At 38.6% G+C, this 25,636-nt stretch overlaps 1 protein-coding gene across 1 annotated transcript in view; it reads right to left on the reverse strand.

Moving 5' to 3' along the window:
* The window catches only part of LOC122975162 (ankyrin repeat and BTB/POZ domain-containing protein BTBD11-A), a 199,266-nt gene that overhangs the window by 24,965 nt on the left and 148,665 nt on the right, over window positions 1-25,636 (reverse strand). The window contains exons 3-5 of the mRNA XM_044343431.1: window positions 13,248-13,455; window positions 4,034-4,186; window positions 1,546-1,711 (exon numbers count right to left, since the gene is read on the reverse strand). Of these exons, the coding sequence (XP_044199366.1) occupies window positions 1,546-1,711; window positions 4,034-4,186; window positions 13,248-13,455 (527 nt within the window). The remainder of the gene's footprint in view (window positions 1-1,545; window positions 1,712-4,033; window positions 4,187-13,247; window positions 13,456-25,636) is intronic.

The following is a 25,636-nucleotide window of genomic DNA, read 5'->3' on the forward strand; positions in this document are numbered from 1 at the left end:
CTGCCATTTATTCTCCTCATACATAAATGTATAAGATCAGCTTAACAAGTTTATGCATATTTTTTTTAACCGGAAGTTGTGTATATAATGGGAGCAGGTCCAGCTGAATGTAAAGTTGGTTTCAAGTGTGTATGATTGAAAATGAGAAGGCTATTGATGAAAACATAGCTCATTGAGACATATAGCATTTTGAAGAATTTGAAAAGACATGATTTTTTATATTTGTCTTATTGTCAACAAATCTCATGTGCAAAGTCAAACCAACAATGAACTGATCTACTTAAAAGTACTGTATGTGTATCCAAAGCCTGATATACTTTATTTCTCTGTGCTGTAGACCTCCATTGTTGTCCAAAAACCATTAAAAACGCATCAATGAGCCACACCGCTTCACTGGGTGAAATGTTCCTTATATCGCGAAAATTAGGGTTATGGTAATTTGTTTAGAAACTGCTTCGCTAGCTTGTTGTGCTACACCTCTCAACTTTGTACTACACTGTAAATTTCTCAGAGAACTTCAGTACAAAGTTAAGAGGTTCAAAACAAGCTAGTGAAGCTCTGTAAACGGAGCTGTGTCCCCGCATGCACAGTGGTGTCTGCCTTACATAGAACTACTCTCCTGAAAACGTGATCGCTGTTATTAGTCTTTGGAGCCGTTTCTAAACAAACACGACCGTAATCTTTGTGGCGAAGGAACATGTCACCGAGTACAGCGGTGTGGCTCATTGACATGTTTTTAATAGTTTCTGGACAACAACAGAGGTCCATGGCACAGAGGAATAAGTTATATCAGGCTTTGGATGCACACACAATACTTATGAGTAGGGTCAGTTCATTATTGGTTTGGCTCTGCACATGAGATTTGTTGACAAGAAGAAAAATATAAAAAATTGCCAGGCTTATCCTTTAAAGGATGTTATGCATGCAATGAGAGGAGGTCTCGATGAAAATAAAGTTGATTTGAAGTGTCTATGAGAAAACTTGCACGCATGTCTGATAATGTCCCTAACTTCTGCTCATCTACTGGTGAATCATACTTTGGATCATGAGGATCATGAGGATGGGAAGTCAAGAATGAACCTCACTGATCTTTAAAATGCCTTAATGTTTTCAGCCTATTTACATTGTACATTTTGGCAAAAATGCATCATGATTACTTTTGATACTTAAGAAAAAGTCTTTATGGATGTTAATCCTCAGTGGCCATCATATATTAGTGCAAAAATATGAGTAATAATGTATACATTGCATAATGTGCAAGTAATGCATGTACTCATTTACATCCCAAATAAATAGACACAAAGAAACCAACATTGTCTTGAAAATAATGTGAATTTTGGCATAAAATTTAGGCATAAAAATGTAGCACATTGCATTACTCATAGGAAGCAGCCTGCGCCCAGCATGTGTGTCAACTGTGATGGTTTGCCAGGTAATACTTGTTAAAAATTCATAATTCATTGTGCATTACTCTCCACTATGCCTGTGTAGGTGTGTGATGTTAATGCTGTGTATACGTGTAGGTGTGTGTGTTAAGTGCCGGACCTGTTCGCTCATGCTGTTAATACCATCAGGCCCCAGCAGGTTCACGGCCTGCTTGACCAAGTCCGTCCGTCCGCAGTTCAGCATCCTGAAGCCCAGATCCTGCAGGAACTTGGCCTCTGTGGAGGCTGCATCCAGCTTTCTGGTGGCACAGAAACAATCCTCGGCTCTGCAGATGGAAACGGCAGATCCATTACTGTGATTAAATGGGAGCTTATCTCGGAAATTGATTTTGAGATCTGTGGATATACATCTCCACAGCGCGCTGGAGGAAACAGAAAACAAGTTCTTTTCACAACTTAAACTTTATAACTCAATTTCAAGCTGTCTGCATTCAAAGTCAATTCACTAATGTTTGCATTTGTCAACATTTCATTTTTTATCGCTTACTTCTGCTTCTCTACTTTCTTCATTTCCTAAAGTAGCTTTTCTCCAGGTAAAGCTTTCCCTATGACTCATAATTACTCATTCATGTCTACCGTAAAGCCTCTTAATCCAAGCCGCGAGCAGCTGTCATGCTGAAGTTTCCACCGGGTCACAGAGGAACCTTTTCATGATGTTTGTCCAATTTTCATGTGACAATTATATCTGACATCTGTAAAGAGATGTTAATTGGCAATTCACACCTCTCAGTGTTTCATTTATTATTCCTCTGCAAGTATTTGAAATGTGATAAGACACTTAACCCGCTGACACCAACTCAAAATTAGTGACTGAGCAGCCATATGACAAACACTGCATGGCTACGTGACTGCTGCAGTGTGTTTGTCAATGAGAGAAGAGAAAAAGGGGGGGGGGGGGGGGGGGGGGGGGAAGCTGGAGAGACAGCAAGCGAGACAGAAAGACATATTCAGAGAAAAAATCATGAGCGAAAAACAGATGGATGATGAGAGAGTCGAAGAATAAGATGGTCTAGCGATGACAACCCAATGAAGGGAGTAAAAAACACTTAAGATGCAGATGGAAGATTTATTCATACCCAACTCAGACAGCCAACAGATAGATTGCTGCTGTCCATTAAAGATGGACAGACGCGCTACATTTAGTATCTCATGAACGAACATTTAAATTAGACACTGTAGTTTAACAAGACTAAGAATCTACAGCCACGCAAGCAGCTCTGTGAGGCTTTATTTAGATACTTTGAGCGGTGCTGTAAGCTAGAATGCTAATGTCAGAATGCTAACATACTCACAAAGTATAATGTTTACTACTGTCATCAACTTAATTTAGAATGTTAGCATGTTAATTTTTGCTAATTAGCACACAAAGTACAGCTGATACTGATGGTGATGTCATTTTTGGAGGTGTTTGATTAAACTATACTTATAAATGTACTGATATTCAAGACAAACATTTGAAATCATTCATGTAAAAATCATGTTTAATGGGAAAGCTGTAGGAGGCAGCTGGCCCCCAGATACCTACAGATACATATACGCCGTTTTATGCTGAGCCCTTGTTTCCCCGAATCTCTATAATGGAGTTGGCCAATGCAAAGTTAGCATGACCCGTAAAGCCACAATGGAAATTATCCTTTACATAATAAAAAAGTATTGGATAAATTAATGAAATGAAATGTTTATTGCACCAAAACTGCACCAAATTTCATGGCAAACCATCCAATAGTTGTAAAGACATTTCTCCCAAAGCCACAAATGTCCATCTAACGGTGGTGCCAAAAGAAAAGTCTCCACAAAGTCTCCAAAGAGAAATCATTCTCTGGGAACCATCAATGTCTTTGCAAAATTTTTGTGCTATTCCATGTGAGATATTTCACTAGATAAGTGGAAACTTTGTCCATCTGGTAGTGCTAGATAAAAAGTCTGGGGGATCAATGAAGTCATTAGGATTCATCCTATGGGCATCATGGATATCTGTACCAAATTTCATGGCGATTGATCCAACAGTTGTGATATTTTCAGTCACTGACAGACTGACAATGCAATATCTGGAGCCACAACATTCAGAAAATGATCTTACTGGATGGTTTTCTAATTTTCTAAATAGTCATGCAAATGTAATAATATGGAAACTACATTTTCATTTGTTTCGTGCTCAATTTTTATTTAGTTATTCATCATTTTTTTGACTCAATCTCATATGATGACAGAGTGGTTCTCTGGCTTTTATAAAATGCATATGATTCTTACTTATAACCCAATAGAGAGCTCAGTTTGACAGTTACACACTGTATCCTGACTTTTTTTGGAAAGTTTTACTGATGATTTGAACAGCTGTGTACATAGTTGGAAATTCTGTATGGCCTCAGAGATTTTTTTTGTTATGGGCAAAAATTTATGGTGATATAACACTTTCAGAACCAAGAGGGAATTCCACCTGCCAGCTGATACTCTCTCTTTCTTGCATTATGGGTGTTGTAAATGGTTGCAAACCAAAATGACTTTCCTCCACTGAGGTTTATTTCTGCCTCTATAGAACAGCTTGCTTGTTGCACTAAAACCTCTCTTATGGTGTATTATATCCTTACTTTATTTGTCGTGGTTCACAGTCCACGCCGGGTAGCAGCAGCCTTGCGGCCTGCCTCACATCATCGCTGTCCACAGAGAAGCTTCGTCGATGTTCAGTGTGGGCGACCGCCACCCGAATCCACTCCATCAGCGGAGGAAGTACCAGGAACGGCCTTCAGGGGGGGAAAACAGAATTTGTGTACTCATGTTAAATGCTGTAAAATAGGAAAAATGGGATGTTGCATGCACAAATAGAGGGATACAGTAATACAGAAACATAAATAAAGGTATAAAGTATACTAAACATATAGTACAATCAACATTTATAACATTTGTAACATATATTGTATGAATGAAGAATGCAAAGGATAAAAACATGAATTTAAAATGATTAAATTACAAAAATGATGAAGCATGAAAGCAAGAAATATAAAGACAGAACAAGACAAGGACAAATTAACATAATATACAGAGTTTTTAAAATGTGTGTCCTATGCCAAATAACAGTAAACTTAACTTTAAAAATGTAGATAGCACATTGACAGAATGTTCCAGCCCGTATGAATATACAATAACATGATTAATGTGACCTTTCTGTGTCAAAATGAATTTTTCAAACTGACAGTGTCACCTGATCCTTTAAGATCCATTGCTGGGTTTCATCATGCTCAGTGCGCTCTATTCACCTTTCAAATAAATCACTTAATAAAGACTCCGGTCCAACACTGATATCCACAAACTTTCTAATTAAAGATGCCCTTATAGATAGCTAAAAAGGCAGCTACACCAAATCAATATTCATAATTTATAACATAAAACATTTATAACAAAGATAGTCTAGAACAAAAAGAGATATAGAAGCTGCAACCTCCCTAAATGCTGTTATTACCTTCTTTAATCAAAATCAGTAATGGGTCTTGCCTGGTTGACAGGTTCATATTTCATAATTTATTTCTAGGACTAGTATGTGTGTGTGAGTGTGTGAGTGTGTGTGTGTATAGTCTCTAATCACATAACCTGTAAATTACCTAATCTCTCTGTCTCACGTACACACATTCATCCTTTGTACCTGTCCTCTATTTTTCTTTTCCTCCACAGTGCAACAGCAGGCAAATTCAGGTCACTCATTTATCAGAGAATTAACTTTTTTTTTATACTAGTCCACTACCAGAATGAGTTGTTGTCCTGAGAAAATATACTACATAAAATATATATCTTTTTTTTTCATTTCGTCGGGCGCACTGAGTCATACCGAAGGAGCATTTAACAGACTTTTCATGAACCTCCCCCAAAAAAGATGCACATTACCACATTAAAAGAAACAGTTTGAGACTTACTCCCTTTCTTGTTGCATGTTAGACGAGAAGATCAATACAACTTTCTTGTCTGCACTTAACACGCACACCTACACGTATACACAGCATTAACATCACACACCTACACAGGTGTTACGTATGGACCTGATGCTAGGAGGGCATTAGCTCAGCTTACCATAAAAACAGGAAGTAGGGAGAAACAATTAGCTTGGCTCTGTCCAAATTTAAAAATGACACCTACCAACACCTCTAATTACTCTAACACGTTTGTTTAATTTGTACAGAAACAGAAATATAAAGTATAACATACCCGCTAACACACTTATGCACAGACGTGCATAGCTTGATCTTCTCATTTAACTGTTAGCAAGAAAGCAATTAAGCACAATTCCCAACATGTCTATTGTGTATTCCCTGAATGTACCTTGTTTAACACTTAAATAAGGATGATACCAATCACACTTTGACTAAATAATTACCACAAGTGATCACCAGCCCGAACAACAGCTGAAATTTACCATTTTTCTGGGATGGTAGCACATTTTCTCCTCAGTAAAAATACAGTTAGACAGAGATAGCAAAGCAAAGCACAATCAACACTTGGGAGCACATTGAAGGAATAGTTTGACATTTTGGACAAAATGATAATTTTTGGTTGCAGTTAGTTAAGAAATAGTTAAAGCACATAACTCCCTGTAACACCAAGTTGATTTCATTTTTACATTTCTGTTTTCTGTTTTTCTACAAAAAAAGAAGCAGCATATAAATTACTGAGCTTTAGAGGTGTTGATGGGTGTATTTTTTTAAACTCTAGGTGCTAGCTCCCTAGTTGCTAATGAAACATTTTGGCAAACAGGCTGATGTGTTGCAAGTAGGAATTTTCTGTTTTTGAGGACATCTGGTGAATATATTATTTCTAGGACTGTGATAACTTACACACCTACAGTAGCGACAGTAGGTGCTGAGGGACTGCACAGCTTCTGTTCTTGTTCAACGTGAACCTCCCTGAAACCATATTATGATTCAGGACTTAAGTCCCGCTGTGCTGCACTGTGTTGTCGTTTATTCCCTCCTCAGAGGATAGAATTACAAAGCACATCTCCCAGCAATCAGCACCAAGCTCCACCGGGGGCAGGCTGTAACTGCCAAAACTCAGGGAAAGATGTAAGTCAGTCAGGTATTTATAAGTGCAAGGAAAGTATTTTATCATGAATTGACATTTCCGAGGATCTTTTAGAGTGATGTGCTTCTTTAACAAGGTGTCAGTGCTGTCGGATATCTATTCAGTCACATTGTCAGTCATCCAGGTTTGGTTATCCAAGGAGGGTTGAATCAAGGGCAACTAGACTTGGTTGTAGAAACTTGAAGATGTTCTAACAGGTATTTAACCTCTGTGAAGTCGTTATCAAGTTAATTGATACCACTTGGTTCGTTAGTGTTCCTGGCTGTTGTGGTTTACATCTGGTCTCGGAAGACTTCATCGACTCTAACGACTGTCGTTACAACAGCCAGGAGCACTAACGAACCGAGTGGTATCAATGACCTTGATAATGACCTCACAGAGGTTAAATACCGGGGACTCCAATACCAGCCATCATAGCCAAAGTCTCACAGTTCACAGATGACCTCTGCTGCTGGTCCAGTTCCAAATGCCCAAAACTAGCAGCTAAAAAACTTCACATGTGCATAAATGAAATAGAAAACTGGTCAAATATGTGGAGAATCAAACTGAACCCTGCCGAGACATAATGCGTCCACACCTGCAGCCCAACAACTGCGTCAACTTAACATTATGATCAGTATCAGTAAAGAAGCAACAGTCCTCAGTGTAACATTGAAAACAACATGACTTGGACAAAAACACATCAGTAACCTGGAACAAAAGGCAAACAATAGACTCATCCATCTCAAAGCTCTCTGTGGAAAGTGTGGTGCATCACCCTCTACAGTCATCAAAGTCTTCCTGTCATACATCCAACCACTCTTTGAATACTCTGTCCCCACCTGGATCACCATTTCTGACAACCAGCTACAACGCCTGCAAACAATTCAGAACAAAGCACCGAAACTAGCACACAGACTCCCATCCTACATCAGTAATCATTATGTACACTCATCATAACAGGCATCCAAACTGTAAGACAAAGACACCAAGCAATAGCATTGAAATACTTGAGGACAGCAACAAACAATCCTGCCGTCCAGATAACTAACTCCCCTGTCATTCATTAAACAGCTGGCCGAAGCCCCCCAGCCACCCAACTCCCCATGGCCGAGTAACCAAACCTGGATACACCACTGCCACTTAATATCACCCACATGCACACACATACATTAATGTAAGTGACACAAACCAAACACGAGGTTTCTTTCTTTTTTTCTTTATTGTTTTTGTGCCTTGGCCCACATGTGTCCTCCAACCTCACAAGTCCTCCAGCTCCTTCTGCTTCTCCTTCTACCATTCAAGACCAAATAGGATATAAGACCACCCACTATGGATATAAAAGGGCATAAGCCCTGAGCTATCCCTCCAGGCCCATGATCTTCTAGTTTAGTCAGTTAGGACTGAAATAGCTCCTTGGATGAGAGGCAAAACGTCTTCAAGTATCTACAACCAAGTCAAGTTGCCCTTGATGCAACCTTCCTCGACTATTCAGTCACATTAACTTCTCACCACGATGTGGAAACTCACACTGAACCTAGCAAGAAAACCCTGATAGAAAAAAAAACTATTAATAAAGCTCTTATCCTTTTCTGCAGCCTCTTCTCAAGTATAATACCAGTTAGAAGAATAGTGAAATCACTTTCTTTTCTTTTTTAAAAGCTTTTTTCACAGCCTCTGAGCTGAAGCTGCGTTCTTAATTTATCCTTGTGTGTGAAAATGGGACTGAACAATGGCATTTATTCAAATAAAAAGCTGTGTTTAACTGTAATCTAAAATATATCTTTTAAGCTGTTGTTAAGTATTTTTAAAAGATAAGTTTTTGGTCATGATCTTACGTTAGCTCATTGTGTTTTCATAATGCTAACACATCAATAAATGAGGCATTCTGTATTTTATTCATATTTTATAAATGTCATCTGTATCTTGTTTTAATTTAGTAATTATTTTTGCCTTACTGTCTATGTTGGACGTTAGCTTAGCATCATAACACCCATAAGTAGCCTGAAGCATGACGATATTCATTAAGAACATCAATGTAAAGCTATTATGTGATCACAGGTGTGTGTTTCAGTATTTTTACATTTTCTTACCATTAATTAATCAATAATCACAGCTGGGTTATTAACGAATGCTTGAAAAATAACATAACAATAAAACCAGACAAGTGGAACTTTCTAATTAGTACATTCAATTGATATTAGAATATATTATATTTTTAATTAGAATATACCTTGTTACCAACACTGAGGAAATAATTTGAAATAAGTGATAATGTCCGCCTCTTTCAAGCATTAGTCTGCTTTGACTCCTAGCTTTAACCCCCAGCCAAATGCTTGGTTACCTACATCTCTGATTTACCTGCTGTTTATTTGTTTTTAAAGCCAAAATAATCATCTGCCAAACAGTCATTGAAATACTTGATAAATCAGCTGTTTTGTCAGATGCTGTATTATTGTTTCATGTTGCCCCAATTCACTGTGAAAGACAAAATGACAAAGCTCATGATTCTCCTGGCTTGGATAAACTTCATATATCTCAATGATGATTACACGTCCATCCACTGGCAGTGTACCTTCAGCGCATCCTACTCATTAATAATAATTATCCTCTTAGGCTCATAGAAATTGTCCTTTTCTCTGCTCTACATTAGCCAACTCATGACAAACAGAAAAACCTTGGGACATGGATAATATGAGCTTTTTTTTTTTTTGTAGTGCCTGACCTATCCCTTAAAGTAGGCCACTGGTAGATAGCACACACTTTAAAAGTGGTTTTTCACAAGGTCCTCATTAAGCCAATATTAGTGTTTGATATATTTCCATCTGCACTTAGTCATCATGACAGTGCCCTTTTTATGAACTTAACTATTCAGTATGCTTTTAACAACAAAAGTACTTATTCTACAAGAAACATGAATAATGGTAGACTTAAGAGTAGTTCTGACTCACCAGATTCCAGTTTAGATAATAATAAAAACAGACTATTTTCCTTTAAGGCCTTTAAAACCACAAAGTAGTCTGAGATGCACATTAGAAAACCTTAAAACATCAAATAAAATTGGCTAATTCCATTATATAGTCAGTTAAATTATATTATGAATCCATCAGAAAAGGTCTCTCATGACCCTCTGGCGACTATCATTTCTCAAAAAATGATTTCAAACAGAACCACAGACCCAACTGAGAGAAACCATTTGGGACTGTTATGTTTACCATGCATGCAGCTGCCTGGTCCTTCTGTAAATTTGCTGTAAGCACATGTTTAATCAAGGCAGCAGCTTTTAGATATTGACATGCTGTGTTTGACTAGTCTACATTTTGTGTGCATTAGTCTCTCATTCCACAGCCACACTATCCTTTTTCTTTACACTTACAGTCTGCCAGGAAGTTGAACTCTGGCAACAGCTAAAATAAAAAAATAAAAAAAAGGCCTTCACTGCTGTTTAGCAGTTGGCTGACTAATGTGACAATTCAGACCTCCTCCCTTTTCTAAGAACTTGTGCTCTAACTGATGTCTGCTTCCTGAAAGACATATTTACCGTTCTAGGTTTGAAAAAGCGGGAGGCCCAGACTGGAATGAAAACACTGAGGGTAATGTTATTCATCGATACAGACAGCAGGCCTCCAGCGACAACCAAACCCAGAGCTGCCAGTGTAAGAATTCCTCTTTTGGAGTTAATGTTTGGGCCAAATTACTGAATATATCAAGCTCTGTTACTTTTTAAAGGGGACATATTAGGGATACCACCGTGAGGAAATTTTCCCACTGACTTGTGACAACACCGATGTTACTGGTAACACCGGACATTTTACAAAATAAGATATTCATCAATGATGCTCATCCATAGAGCGCTTACTTTGATCTTTAACATTAGATTTTTAGTTTAGTTTTTTCCCCTCATTTAAGAGTCAGTGACGGCGGGCTTCAGGCTGCTGCTGCCAGCGGGTCGTCCTCTGTGTATAACCGGGCTGCCGTGCACATAGACAGGGACGAGCCAGAGGACAACTGCCGAACCAGAACCGGGGCAACTCGCCTGCCATACGGAGAGAGAAACACTGAGAGCAGGCTGAGCAGGCAGAGAGCGGGAGGGTTGCAGCCGAAAACCAGCACCGAGACCCGGGGAGACAAGCGAGCAGCTGCTCACTAACAGCTAGCATTACGTTTGTTTACAACAGCAGGACGGGGAACAGACGTCTCACTCTGCTACTTCTTGCTGCTGCTGCAGACGCTCCCGGAGCAGCAGTTTCTAATTGTAGCGTCTGTCATCTGACTAAGTATTGATAACACGCTTGGTACTTTACGAATTTGAGTTTTTTATTTGATGAACGTGGGCGCTGATACACGAAAATGAAATAAATGGGTTTGTTTCTATAGAAAAAAGCAAAACTACAGTACGTGTGATGGGCAAGTAATGTAATTAATGTTTAATATTTAAGCAAAACATGGTCAAAGTTCCAAAATTTGAGGTTAACATATGCAGAAATGCCACTTGCAAGTCAAAACCCCAGTCCTCAACGTGCCCTGAATGCCTTGTTTGCGTCATTTTTTTCTACCTTGCTGACGAGCTGACGTTGTCCATTCAGTTGTCCATTCTGTAGCCTTTGTTGCTAAGGTTTTTCCATGTGATGTTTGCGCTGTCCAGCCACATATTTCAGACCGAATTTCGGCTGGAACATGTACAGTTTCCCAAGAACTGGCTAATCAGAATAGAGTGGGCTCCTCGGGAGTGGGGCCTTTAAGAGACAGGCTGACAGAGACAGAGGCTGAACTGAGGGGCTGCATAAAGGTTCAGTATGACTTATATAAAAAAGTAAATGTGTATATGTCCCCTTTAAACTTCCTCTAGATTCTCATTATTTCTTATAAACTTTGTAAAAATCAGAGCAATAAACCAGTTTTCTTTGTTTAAGGCTAATTTAGCTTCAGGTAGATATTTAAAGCTTAGTGTAAAAGTCATTTCAAGCAACTTACCTCACAGAGGCTTATCTGAGGCTTCACAAAACAACCCTAAAAAGATTAGTTTATCTCATTTAATCACATTCTGTCTTTTCCTCATCCCTCTGTGTGTTATTCAGGCCTTCTCTACTTGTCTTCAACCTTTCAGCAGAATGCTAAATAGAGAATTTTCTCTCTGGGGACCAGGGAGCCTGCTGACATGTCACTCTGTCTGACATTCCTTACGCTCCCCAGGGTCATCAGGATGAAGTTTTATCTTTTCAGAGTGGAGGAAAGATGTTGGAATATCTGTCCATCTGTCCATCTAAGTGAAGTCCCCCTGGTTCCCATCAATCTGCTCAATGCCTAAGGAAGTGTCAGCACTGACCGGCCCACGCAGCATCTTACAGGGATCGCTTGTGGGGCGAAAAAAACTTGTGCAAGAAAAAGTAGGAAGGTCTAACCTTTACAACAGCTGAAATTATTCTAGCTGTAGTGTGCCATTAACTGACAGTGGCAATATGGCTGAAAGGATATATGTGTCTCAATATCAAGATGGAAAGCTTTTGGAGTTCGTTCCCGATAAATGTGGTGCTTTTACGGTGTGTGCAGTGTGCCAGAAATGTGGGTGATAGATGTGTCGGGAGATTGGATTTTAACTTAGACAAACATTTCTCAGAGACAGAAATCATCTCACTGCTTGATTTAAAACCTGATGAGAGGAGGCAAAGGGCCACATATCATCAGTGTGCAAGTTAGCCAATTGACAAAATTGAATGGCAAAGAAGGATTTCTGGTCAAAATGGCTCTTTTTTGACTTTTTTGGAACACACTTCAAAGTCTGATTTTCAAGAGTGAATACATCATAAGCTGCTGACAAGGCCTGTTTCATTTCAAAGGCAGCTGAGTAATGGAAATTTCTTTTTCCTATCTTGAGTCTTTTGAGGCCTTTCAATTCATTTTGACTGGTCAATTGTTTAATGGAGCGTTCAGGTGATTGTAGAGGTGTAAATATCCCCTGACTATGTCATATTTACCAGGTATTACTGTTCATGTTAGCTTCAATGACTAGTAAATACATGACATGAAACAGACCAATGGAAAAAACATTGCAGGATGTAAACAACAAAGTGCGAGTGAAGAAAAGTTTTATTTGCCACTTTACCATCATGTGCTGGCATGAAATGTCACCATTCACACTCAAACTCTATAACTCTTGTCTATTTAAAACATATTTAGACTGATGAAAGTTTAAGGGTAACATCTTTGAAAATATTTGACTTGATAAGCTAATGGAAAGTGCCTGAATGCACCAGAAGTGGGAAGGAGGCCCAGGCATCTCCTTTCATGGGTTGCGTCCATTGGAGGATCAAATTACCAAATTGGGTCATAGCCTTTGTCTCCACCTACTGACCCTTAACTCAACTATCCAGATTGTATCTGTGAGAAATAACTGTGCATTCGAAATCGCACACTGGTGATTCAAACTTGTGAAATTTGTTGGCAGTTCCCACACAGAGTTTGTTTATTTGAGTCCAAAACCTATGTTCAATCATCCCCCCCCCCCGACCTTAACCCTACTTGTCTGCTTTCACACTTCTTTTCAGTTGTAATGTCATTCTCACATGGCCTGTTTTCTTGCTTACAATTCAAGAATACCACCAATGATGCTATCTTCCAGTGGGAGTGCAGATAACAAACTAAACATTTAAGACGAAAGAGTTCATTGTACCAACTTTTAGACAAACAGTTCCTGGATTTTTGACTAAACTACCAGTGTGAATGCAGCATCATTTCCATGTCTGCTGTTGGACTCACCTCTCAGTATGTAAGGTGATTTTGGAGGGCTCAACGTTTGGGTTCTCCCATTCCATCTGTGGGCAATGCATGAAGTAACACAGGGTGTAGAGGGCCTCGGGCTCCCAGTGCACTGTGGTGTTGGTCTTCTGGTGGACTGGAGTCCCATTGCTGGGGTTCTTGATGTGCAGTGGCTGCAGGTGGTGCATGGCCCGGGACACCAAATCACCTAGAGGATTTATTCATAAATGAGAAAAGAACATGGATTTAATTAACATGATATGATAAATTAAAGTGACACACATAGAGAATCAGATAAAATAATAACATTGTGCACTACACTGAGGGAGGATCGAGTCATTTCGAGTCCTACGCATCACTGTCAGCGTACAAATCCATTTCCTTCATGAGTATTCACAGCACCTCTGTGATGAAGTAGAGACACACTCCCTCATTCACACACCCTCTGATTCACCGTACATTTAGTCATACACATATGCCCACACAGTCCTTGCTGAGTGGGAAATTGCTGCCTTGAAACTAAATCTTACGCACATTGTGCCTCTTTCAGTAAATCACTTAGAGCTCTTATTCTATCTTCTTTTTATTTTAAGCTCTTGTTTTTTCTCTTTCTTTTTCTCTGGAAAGCACTTTTAAACCTTGTTTACTTCCTGTCATTGGACATGTGATTGTAGACTAGGGTTGGGTTGGTTTTGCTGGTCCGGTGTTTGGCTTAATATCAAACCAGTTTGAAACCAAACCCAACCCTGATGTAAACTGGGATAGCACATGTGCATCCTATTAAAGGACATGTGTAAGATACATGAGCCATCAGATGATCAGAGAGGTTGGAAACAAGCCAATAGTTGTGCCAGATTACCCAAAGCTATTTTTTGGAGGTAAAGCCAAAGGTGAGAGCACCTAAAATGTCTGATTACTTGTGTTTTTTGTCCAATACAACTTCTTTATAACAACGCCACCATGCTCTCAGCCACGCTTCAATCTTTCAGCCTGACATTATGTTCATGTTAGTTAATTTCTTGTTATTGTCTTGTTATTTTGTTTTGTCTAATCCTAACTAATCGATAGCGAGTAACATATCCATCGTGCCTTGTCAATTTCAAACCACACGGAAGCTATGGCAGCATTTGTTGTAAGCAGTCAACCTTTTTCACACAGATAAGACAAAAATCTTTTATCGATTAGTAGAGTTTTTATTTCTGTATGCATACTTTAAACAACATGTGCATCTATGTCAAACTCATCTCAACTCTTGTTGCCATTTTTCTGTCACTATTGTTGATGAATGTAGCTAGATAGCCAGCTAGCTGTATAGGAAGATGATGTCCCCTTTCTTAATCCAGTCTACAAAGCTCTGATTGGTTGACTGTGTCTCCAACACTACATCTATTTGAATTGCGATTTGGGTGTTGATTGACAGCTCTGGGAACAAGCTTCCACACTCCCAGATCTCGACAATGAACTTGTTAGCATAATTAGAAGTAGTACGAATCATTTCCAAGTTGTAAAAAACTGGAATTATCCTATAGGAATATTGTAGGGACATAAATCTGTTCACACAGACTTTGTCTTTGGTTAAGGTTGAAGGGTCAGGGTTCAGTATGTAGTAATGGTTAAGATAAGGGAAAGTCTCCAGAGAAGTTAAAGAAAGGCAAAAAAGTGTATTTGAGGCCACATTACTCAAACATTTATTTGGTTTTAAAACTAGTTGTTCAGTAAAGTTCAACCTCAGTTTATTCCTGAATCAGAAAATCATTTCTTGAGATACTTGAAGGTTCACCTAAAAATCCTTACAACTAAAAGTTTTTTTGGAAAAACAACACAAACCACAGAGATTAAATAAAGCTTCTCAACACAGAAAACATTTTCTGACAGCTTCCTTGATAACCATGGTCCACTGCTTTTGCCATGAACCCATTTCAAGCTGTGTCTGTATGCAGCAGGACTGGGGAATAAATGAAAGTCAGAACAAATTTTAGAATTCTAATAGTGTTGAACACAGGCAGGGGTATGAATTACTAAGTCTGAAATTCAATACCTCTGTACTACAGAGGCAGATATGCAGCGCTGACATTTAGAAAGTCATAATTCTCTGATTTAAGATTTTGGCAACTTCACAGGCGTTTATCGATGAGGTCATTAGAGATGCATTTAAGAATAACGAGGTTGCTCTGAGAGGGAAAATACTGCAGTGTGAGCCTGCAGGGTCGATTTCTCAGAGAAATGAATACCCTCATTGATCTAATTATTTACATGGTTTATTGGAGCACTGGATTTATGGGAGAACGGGGACAACTCATGCATTCTCTTACACATAGTGAATACATGAGAAATAAAACAATATATGTGTGAAAGTCAGAGGCTCTGAGCTGCAGTGCACCAGGAAACACATCATAGCACACTCTTTCTCTGATCTTGTTTGATTGTTTGTTCCAAAAATGTCCAATCTGAGGCAAAGTTGGCTTGTCTTGAAACCTCGTTTCTTGGACAGAATGACACGGTGAGTCTGCGCCAAGGGTTCTCCATCTGTCAGACTAAAGGCCCCTGACAGAGTTCACAGGCAATCAGACGTAAACAGAGCACGCTGCTAACAGCACAGTTTGCACTTTGGCTCCAGGGACCCCCATCGACAGTTATCAAGAAAGAATTAAGCACATCAATAAATAAACAAGGCAAACACGGCCTGTGTTCATGATTGTTTTGAAGATGTGTGGCAGGTCAAGGTTCCTATCTCCAGGTATGACAAATTAGACAAACATGATTAGGTATGGTCACTGAGTGCAGACCAAAGATTACACCTACTCATACTATGAAGTATGTGACCTACAGCAGATGTTAAAGGTATAGTTAAGGTTATTTTGTGAATGATACCAATGTTAGGCTGCTAACAGTTGTGTTAAATGTTAAATATGTGTCTTAATATCAATAAATCCCACGAAAACACAAACCAACGATGCATTAGTCCACCTCTAAATACTTCCCTGGCCCATCTGTGTCTCCCAGTCACACGCCCATCCTTTCCTTGCAAGACTGTAAATCTTAAAAAAAACTTTCTTTGAATCTTTTTGCTTTTTTGAACTTGTTTAACTCTCTTTATGATACAAATGGTGGTGTGTGAGGTTTTGCTGCATGTCTTTGGGCTCTGAAATGTTTATGAGTTGGGCTCTGGGAACATGCCATGCACATTTTTCATTACTGTCTACCATTAGATTGAAAAAGTAAAGGGACATTCCATGAAGTTGGGTGACTCACAAGAGACTTATAATCATAGAGACAAGACTCATAATTCAACTCGATAACATCTTTTTGTTAGATCCTCCCTGTGAGCTAAAGAGCCACATCTTTCAAACTCCTCCAGTTTGTAAAGCCAAGTCAAGCCCAAGCTGAGATAACTCTGATGACATCACTATGACATCATCATAGTTATTGACCATGACTTGAAAAAGCTCGTCCACAGCCACAGAAAACAGTGCACAGCAGTTTCCACAGGCTGGGTGGTGTTCCTCATAAATGGTAAACTGATTTATTTAAATTTGTGGAGTTAACCCTTTTAATGAGGTTAATAAAAAATATGCAAATATAATATCGGTTGCAGCCCTAACTACAGGTATAAATATGATTTGGGAATTGGCTCCCTGAATGTGCGACACTCTGCAGCTTGCAGACTCTGTTTGAAATGCATTTTTGGTGCTCAGTAGGATTTATTTTGCAACTTCAAGCAGGCGGAAGAAACCAAGCACAGAAAGCCCTTCCACTCCAGGTACTCAGGAAGTCCCCATGCTGCTCAGTGTGTGCTTCCGCAGTGTGCTACTGGCTTGAACAGTACGAGGAATAGTAAGACATCAATAAAGATTAAGGAGATAAAACAAAGAGGACAGAAATACGCATTTGCATTAGGAACCCCCTCTCCTGCTCAGCGGGAAACTATCCAAGCAACCCATAACAAGAGATAACAGAGAACAACTAACTCTAAGAACTGACAGTGCTCCCCTGGGGTTTGCAGACCTCGCTGAACAAAAACAAGAACTCTATAACCACACCACATCCATAAATAATAGACCAGATTTTTAACAAGACAAACTGGTACGTTAGCCACAAACATCAGAGGCAGCCACCATGCAAACAGTTAAACCGCCGCTGTCCCTCTGAGCTAAAACCAGTGCTGGGATAGTCAAGCTTTTCTTTTCCTTCATTAGTTGTTCTTGTGACTTTGGTTTTAGTCAGCAAGACAACATTTGCTCCCATCTCCTTTGCTGTAATTATCTAAGCAACATTCCTATGGGGTTCATGCTTCATCTCATTTGAATTAATCATAGGAGACAGCTTAGTGTCTTCCTTTCTCCCAGCCAAGTCCTTCCTTCTTGGAAGGACTCATTACAGAGCAAAACTTTGTTTCCTATTCCCACAGAAAAAAACTGGTGAAACAGCATAGAGCAAAGATGCACTACTATAATGAAATGTCACCACTTTAAATTTTGTCATTCAGCAGCTACATATCCGGTAATTACCTTATCTCCGTTACAAGCAATGCATGAGAAATAATCTAAGTTTAGGGTCGAATGTCTTCATGGAACTAATCATTTCATCAAAGATAAAAGTTTTACTTGCAACTCCACAAAAACAACATAAAGGGGACATAACATGCTTTTTGTAAATATTTATTATATTTTATTTTTATACTGTCATGATGTCAGATGTCTATGTTAAACATGGTCAAAGTTCCAAAACATGAGGTGATTGTATGTAAAAACCCAGAGTTTTAGCCTGTTCTGAATGCTCCATTTCCAAAGTTACTTGTAATTCCTCCTCGTGATAACGTCAGATCATTCACAGATGCCCACAAACGGCCATCTGTTCTGTAGCCTTTGTTGCTAAGGTTGTTGCTAAGGTTGTTTGCGTTGTCCACTTGCATATTTCGGATCGGATTCAGGCTCGAACATGTACAGATGTGTTTGAGAAGTTGACATTTTGAGTAAAGACCGAGAAAAAGAAGTGAAATCCTAGTTTCATTAGGAGTGGGGCCTTAAAGAGACAGGAGCTAAAACTGCCTGTTTCAGACAGAGGCTGAACTGAGGGGCTGCACAGGAGTTTTTTGAACTGTAAATCATATTCCAGTACAGTCCCAGAATATAAATATAGACCTGGAAATGTGAATGATACGACCCCTTTAAATAAGACTGAGTTAACAACAATGCCAGCGGCTCTGTGAGGCACAGTGATGCTTTGAGCTAAATGCTAACACCAGCATGCTAATATGCTCACAATGGCAGTGCTTTAGTAGGTTTAATGTTCACCATCTTTCAGTCTTTTTCAGTTTCAAGTCAGTAGGATTCATCCTGTGGCTGCTGTGAATGTCTTTACAAAATTTCTTGGTTCTCCATTCAGTAGTTTTTGAGATATTTCAGTTTAGACTAACATGGTGGAGTGACCGACATTGCTATTCATACAGCCATGCTGCTAGCATGATTAAAAGACTTAATTATTAAACATAGCAGGCATTTTAGTAAGGCTTCATCATTAAAAACTCAAGACGACCTCCTGGCATGGAAGCAGAACACAGAAGTGTAGCTGTTTGAACTGTACTTTTTAGATGTTAACGCCTCAACAAATTAAGCTTTTTGATGTTAATGGCTTGTTTTCTCTATTTCATGTCAGTATATGGAGCCCAATTAAGGCATCTCTGTTGATGAGGCTGCTTTTATAACATCCTTTACTTTACACTATGTACTTTTTGATCTATAAATTTACTCCATGCAACAGGTACAAAGACGGACGGTGTTGTTACAGTATGTTCTCATAACTGAGGCCACAGGGAATCAGGTTTGAGTTCTTGTACTTGGAACAGTGTGTTTATCTGACAGTAAGTAATTTGTTTGAGATAAGTTCCTCATGCAATATGTATTTTTTTAAAAACTTACTGTGAGTCCAATAATATCCTTTGTAAAGTAATTAAATGTGAGATGTCGTGCACAATAATGCCAATATTACCAAACCTTAGAAGGAGCACATTAAGGTATTTCAGTGTTTCTATTTGCTCATGATATATTTTAAATGTGGTGTTTTTGAGTGAAGTCTACATTATCTAATAAGTAAGTTGGTATTCCCCAAAGTTAATGTGAATATTCTTGTGCAAACTAAAACTCTTTTAATGATCCAGGCCTTGATGCATGAGGAAATTATGAACACTTAATACCCAGAAGTCATGTACTGTGATGTACTGTTATACATTTTTTTCATACACTCATTTTCTTGTCAGTGTATGTAAGAGGTGGATTTATTGAATCAAGCTTTTTACAGATGGACTACAAACTTTTAATGATTCCTATTTGCACAGGATGAGTTCTATTCATCCGGTGATTTGTGATGATTTAAGTGGCTGTCTGTGTTTTCAGTACTGTGTGAATCTGCCATGTCACTTATCTGTAAATTTCATATTTAATTCAAAACAAATAATGTTATTTAATTATGTATTAGTAAGTCATTTAGGGCTATTTTTGTGTGTGTGTGTGTGTTTTCTATTTTGCAATCTGTCATTAATTTTTTACCAACTTTTCTTTGTTCTTCTTGGTGCAGAGTTGGGGAGGACGGAGTGGGAATTATTAATGCGAGTTCTGATTCAGGAAGTTTGTTTGTTTTATATACCATCCTAACTTTTTCTTCTTTTACTTTGTGCAGATTTAGGAACGATCTCTTCTGTCGCTACTCAGCATTTAGACTTTTTTTTGGGAAGGAGCAAGCCTTAATCCATCAAAAAAACCTAAATTTTTAATGATGTGATGGACGAGACTCAATGCAGGCTACTTGAGAACAGCATGCTAAAGTGTTGCATCATGTTTATGTCGTATCTGGACATGACACTTTGAGTGTGGTCTCCAAATTTGAATGAAACATTGTGCAGGGTTTAGATTCCTAAATCTAGTTCTACAAATGTAAAAAAGTACAAAGTCCATTTTGGTCAAGTGACATACATGGTTTGAAGATCCCCTCCAGACATGTTTTAACATGTATATAAAATATTCTGCTTTGAATAATAGTTCAAATATCTTATTAAAATCTTTAAAATGACATCTACTCATTTTACCTTATTAAAAATGACAGAATCTGTGAGTATGCAAAAAAATTTTTTTATTTCAAAAATGTAACTGTTGGACACAAGATGTCTCCTGCTTCACTAAAAACTCACTGTATATGTATTGGAGGCTTCAAGTTTCCATATCACACTTGTCAGAGTTGAAAACTGGACAACGATTGGCTCAAAACTAGTTGTGATGTCACAAATAATGCATGTAGTTACACTCAGATTTAAAGTGAGCTCAGAGAAACTTTCCCCCTTCAGCAGATGAGTGTGAAAACAAACTCACTGCACATACATTATTCTGCAGGGTGAAGCTCAAACATCCAACTGAAGGAACAGGAATCAAAGTGCATTTTTGAGTGGAGAGAGACTTAAAGGGACGTTACCTCGCTTCAAGCCAGGAGTATTTCTTTTTTTTGTTTAAGAGAAAGATGCAAATCGATTTTAAATGCAACACATCTAAAATACACGATGTCCTGCAGACACAGTCTAGACAAGACTGTGTTTGAAGGTTTTGTGAATGTAAATATCAACCCCTGCTTACCCAAGATAACCGACAGCTCAAACAGGTGCAGTTTGAAAAATGTAAATCAAAATTCAGACACATGTTTTTCAGAGTACATCGTCGCTCTTCACTGAAACAACGGTCAACAAGCAGGCCTGTAATTCAAGCTGACAAAGTGAAGTGAGCCAACTTCTCATCAAATGTGATTATCACGGTGAGACAACTGTTGTGTTCTCTAATGGAGGACGGAGATGGAAGATTCCTCTGCTGTCCTCTGACACACTCTCATGGCCTATGGCTCCCTGAGGGCCCGAACTGAGGACATTTAATCATCACTTGGTAATACGACCGACTCAGAGCTCTGCCTTGGGGCACATTAGCAATTCCTTGGCAACTATTAATCACAGTCAATTACAGGACATGTCATCATCAACACAGAACCAGCAGATACTTTTACCAGTGCTTCTTAAGTGGAAATTAATCACCTGGTAGACTCATACAATATGGGACATGTGAAGGAAGGTCAATGATAACCGTCTGTGTTTAAATAGACAGGGGAACCATTGACGGATACAGTACAGTAGCTGCTTTTAAAACTCTCTTTTAACGCTCTCGGCTTGGTGGTTTCATAATCGAAAATCACACTTTTATAGTAACCTGGCTAGGATGCAATCATAGGCTGAGTGGCCATCTGGAGTACTGGGAGTTTACCCACTGGGCCAGTCGACCTGTGAGCCGGCAATGAGCCAAAGAGGAATGGAGAAAAAAAGGGTTTAAATATATCCACCACTGTTTTTTTTCTGGTCTTTTTTACAACAGTCTCCATCGAAGGAAAATAAGAAGGGTTGAACACGAGAGACAGCAGCACTGATCCATCTTCTATCCTATTGTTTTACATACTGAGCTTGCAGTAAATGTGACACACTGTGTTCTGAATAAATCACAACAACACAGAAAAGCAGCAACTGCAAAGGTGAGGCTGAAAGAAAAAAAAAAACCTAAGAGAGAACAAAAATAGTGCTACAAATGCTAGAAAATGATTCATTCATTTTGAAGCACTAGTGATGTTCCAGCTATTATGATGCCTTGAACCACTGCTGACAATATTACATGGTACATTCATGTACAGTAAGTGAAAAATGCAGTACATATGACAAAAACAGCAAGGATGAAATGTAAGAAATGAAAGATGGCATATCAGGAGCTGAGTATATGACTATACAACCAATAACACAGCTGCTATGCAGAGATACTGTAGAAAGAAATAATAAAAAAAAAAACTGTTAACATTAGAACGATAAAAAATCACTGTTATTGTAGGTAATCTGGGGTTTTACCTGGTGACAGCTTTGAAAAGGAGAATGAATATTGGACTTATATTTCTCAGGTGACCAGAAACCCGACTCCAAATGTGTAATAATGTTGCTCTGTGTCTGCTGGATTATAACGTGATCATTTGTTAACGTTTTCAGCCTTTTCTGCTGCTCCAAGTGACTAAAAACCTTAATAAATTCAGCTATAAAGTAATTATGTTACTTTATGACACCAAATTGCACATTTTAAAGCTCAATTTATTAATCTTTTTATCAGGGAATAAAACTCACTGGAAGTTAGCATCAAACTCTGCAGGGCTTCTTTAGTCTCGTTAGCTCATTGTTTTGGTTTTACAGCACATTTACTGTTCTTATCAGCGACTGGCAGACATAGTTAGCGACTATCTGGTGAAGAAAGTGGAACATCTAGCTAAAGAGCTGGATATTCTTCTCAGGAGTTGGTGGAGATGGAATATAGGAATTATATACATCTGGTGGTGAGAAACAGAACTCTTAATGAAGACTAACAATGCTCCGTTTCTGCTGGATGTGTAAATAAGCAACTGTTTGCAAATAGCTTCACGATATCAACTTTATAAGGTGATAATATGTCAATATTGTGTTTTGAGTTTGCTGTGATGCCCTCAAATGGCCAAAAATAAATCTATGTACACGGATTTAAAGTTTAGGTGTCACACTGATGGTGTAACTTTGTTAAAATTTAGCTGATGTACAGTTTCTATCCAGCTGCTGCACCACAAAATACTGTATCTCTGGAGGCAGGCGCTTTAAAAGAAACACTTGAAGGCAGCAGTATGATACCATCTGTTTTACCCCAGGATCCAGTGACAATTGGGTACAGAATAATTTATTGAAATGTTAAGTTCTGAATTACAAATGATCATCCATATGTAAAAAATCTAAATTTGTTTTACAGAGTTTAGATCTAGTGTGGTAAACCTCTGTTTTCCTCCTAAAATGTCTAATTTTTGGAGAGTATCAGGGCCATCCAGGGTCAAATGTCCGGGGTTGTTTGTTTATTTCCAGTCTTCCCTGGAGGGAATTTTCACTTACGATGAGGAATGAGGGTCCTATGATGCAAGATGCTAAATCCCTGTCCAGGAAAGTGCTTTTTATACCATATTTGCAAGTACCGGTGCTGCAGAAACCACAATTCCTCCATTATAATCATCCCAGAGAAGCCTCTGTCTGCTACAGCTGTCCACTCCTGAACTGATCTTGAAACTATACCAGACAGGCCCAGTGCGCTGAAACAAGCTGTGATGGCTCATTTGTTTAAGTCCCAGAGATCCCTGGAACAAGTTTGTTCATTAACAACCAGTATAAAACTGGGGAAAATAATATGAGACCCTTCTTGATAATGACTTCTCTCAGTCTAAAGAGGTTTCTGAACCATAGCTTCATTTTGTCTCATCGTCTTATCTTAGGTTTTCCAGATATTTCCAGTCTGTGGAAATGGAGCAGGAGATTACACACACGGTATCTCTCTCGTTCTATTATCATCATCTTTCCTGCAACTCACAGGAGGAGACTTCTAAATGGATGACACTTCATTCTGTCTAATGGCTCTATAAGGGACTTTAATTGCTCCCCTGAGAAGATCTGCAAAAGCACTACTGCAGACTGCTGCAATTTATAATAAATAACTTTCCTATGTGGTCTTGATTATCCACTGTATCAAATGTGCTTAAATAGTACTGCACCATTCATGTTTCAGCTGAGGGCTTATTTTTGTCCCCCCCCCCACTCCCCCACCCCCCAACCCTTTTTTTAAGACAAGCATCACAATTACAATGTGGCAGGAAATTACTAGCCCTGCTGTTTACAGCAACAAATCAAATCAAAAAGTACATATTTAATCAAAAGGTCTGCTTAGCATTGCAGCAACAGCTGATTCACGATGGAAAACATTATGCAGGCAAAGTAAGTAAACACACAATGTCGAATTTACAATGTTATGGTAAAATATATTAATTTAAAAAGATTACATGCGTCTGAATAAAATGTACACTGACAGGATGCTACTTTGAAACAGCAGCAAGTGAAGATACAAGCTTCACTGGTAGTTAGTTGAGCTGCAGCAACACCAGTAGTTCAAAGCTGGATTCAAACCCACAAGCTTCTTTTTATGAGGAGACAGTGCTAACCACCTCCGCTGCCTCTTCACAAAATGAAAAACTAAAATAACTGAAGTAAAACTGAGGCTTAAAGCTCAATAAAATAATTGACATTTAAACAACAACTTAAACTATTTTCACAAGACACGTATGTAGGAGAATACAAAGAACAGGGCAATACAAGAGCAGTTGCATTGCTGAAAATGATAAAGAGAAGAAAAACTGTTTTCAAGCTAGGTTTAAATCCAGGCCAGTACTTGACTACATTTTCTTATTTTTTATGTTCAGTCCAAGTAAAACCAAGCTGAATATATTCAGTGTCAGTTTCATTCAATCTGTTGTTGAGGAAACCTCTTCTTCATCCTCTTCATCTTTGAAAGACCGCTACAGTCAACGGACGTGCAAGGCGAGGGTCACAAGAACCACAAAGCTGGCATTGATAGGTTTCTTGTACTGTAAAGCTACACGTGATGCTGATACTAACTAGGAAGCGGGAAATAGCACCTCAAAATACAAGAAATTTGCTATATTTCAAGGTATGATGTGGCTCTTTAAAGCAATACAGCTATTTAGTCTGGTGCTTCAGTGTCCACCTGCAGTGTGAGATGTTACAATGGTTGCAACCAAGCTAAGGCATGAGAATAATAATTATGTAGAGAAATATTTTGTAAGGCTCAACTGAAGTGTGTTGCAGGCACATTTATTATTCTAGCCTCTTGAAAATCGTAAAAAGCCAATTCTCACTTGGCCTTGTTCCTACTTTCTGTCTTTTGCTAAATTATAAAAAAAAAAAAAAAAAAGCCCCCCTGATGATGGTAAGTCAAAACACTCCATCAAAATGATTTCCTCTAAAAAAAAAAAGCCATGAACAAGAGGTCTTTTGTTGTAATGTTTCATGGCATACTGTGGGTAAAAAAAAGGGAAACGAGTACAATTAGCAGTGAAAAAGACCAAGTTTTTCAGTTTTTCACTCTGAAGTGAAATTATACCTGAACTTTCTATCACTGCACATACTTTAGGTAAGTTTTCATTCAAGCTGCTCAGTTACTCAGACACTTCAACTATCTTACATCATTTAAGTCTCACAGTAACCTTGTTATAATGCGCCGAATAAAAAGATATGGAACTCGAAGATATGGAAGATAAAAGTTCAGTCGAAATACCAACAGCTATTATGCCCTTTTGTGAAGTTTCCTCTCGCTGAAGCGCTGCTGCAAACAGCTGCTGGTATTTGACTTCAAACAGATGCCCCATCTTTTTCTTTTTTTCTGGAAACAGTGAGGTGAGAACTAAGAGCAGCCTGTTCAATTCACCGCCTTATTACCCCCAAACTTCCATTAGCCTTCTGGGCTCCCTCC

The sequence above is a fragment of the Thunnus albacares genome, chromosome 23 (assembly GCF_914725855.1).
Source record: "Thunnus albacares chromosome 23, fThuAlb1.1, whole genome shotgun sequence".
Classification (NCBI taxonomy): domain Eukaryota; kingdom Metazoa; phylum Chordata; class Actinopteri; order Scombriformes; family Scombridae; genus Thunnus; species Thunnus albacares.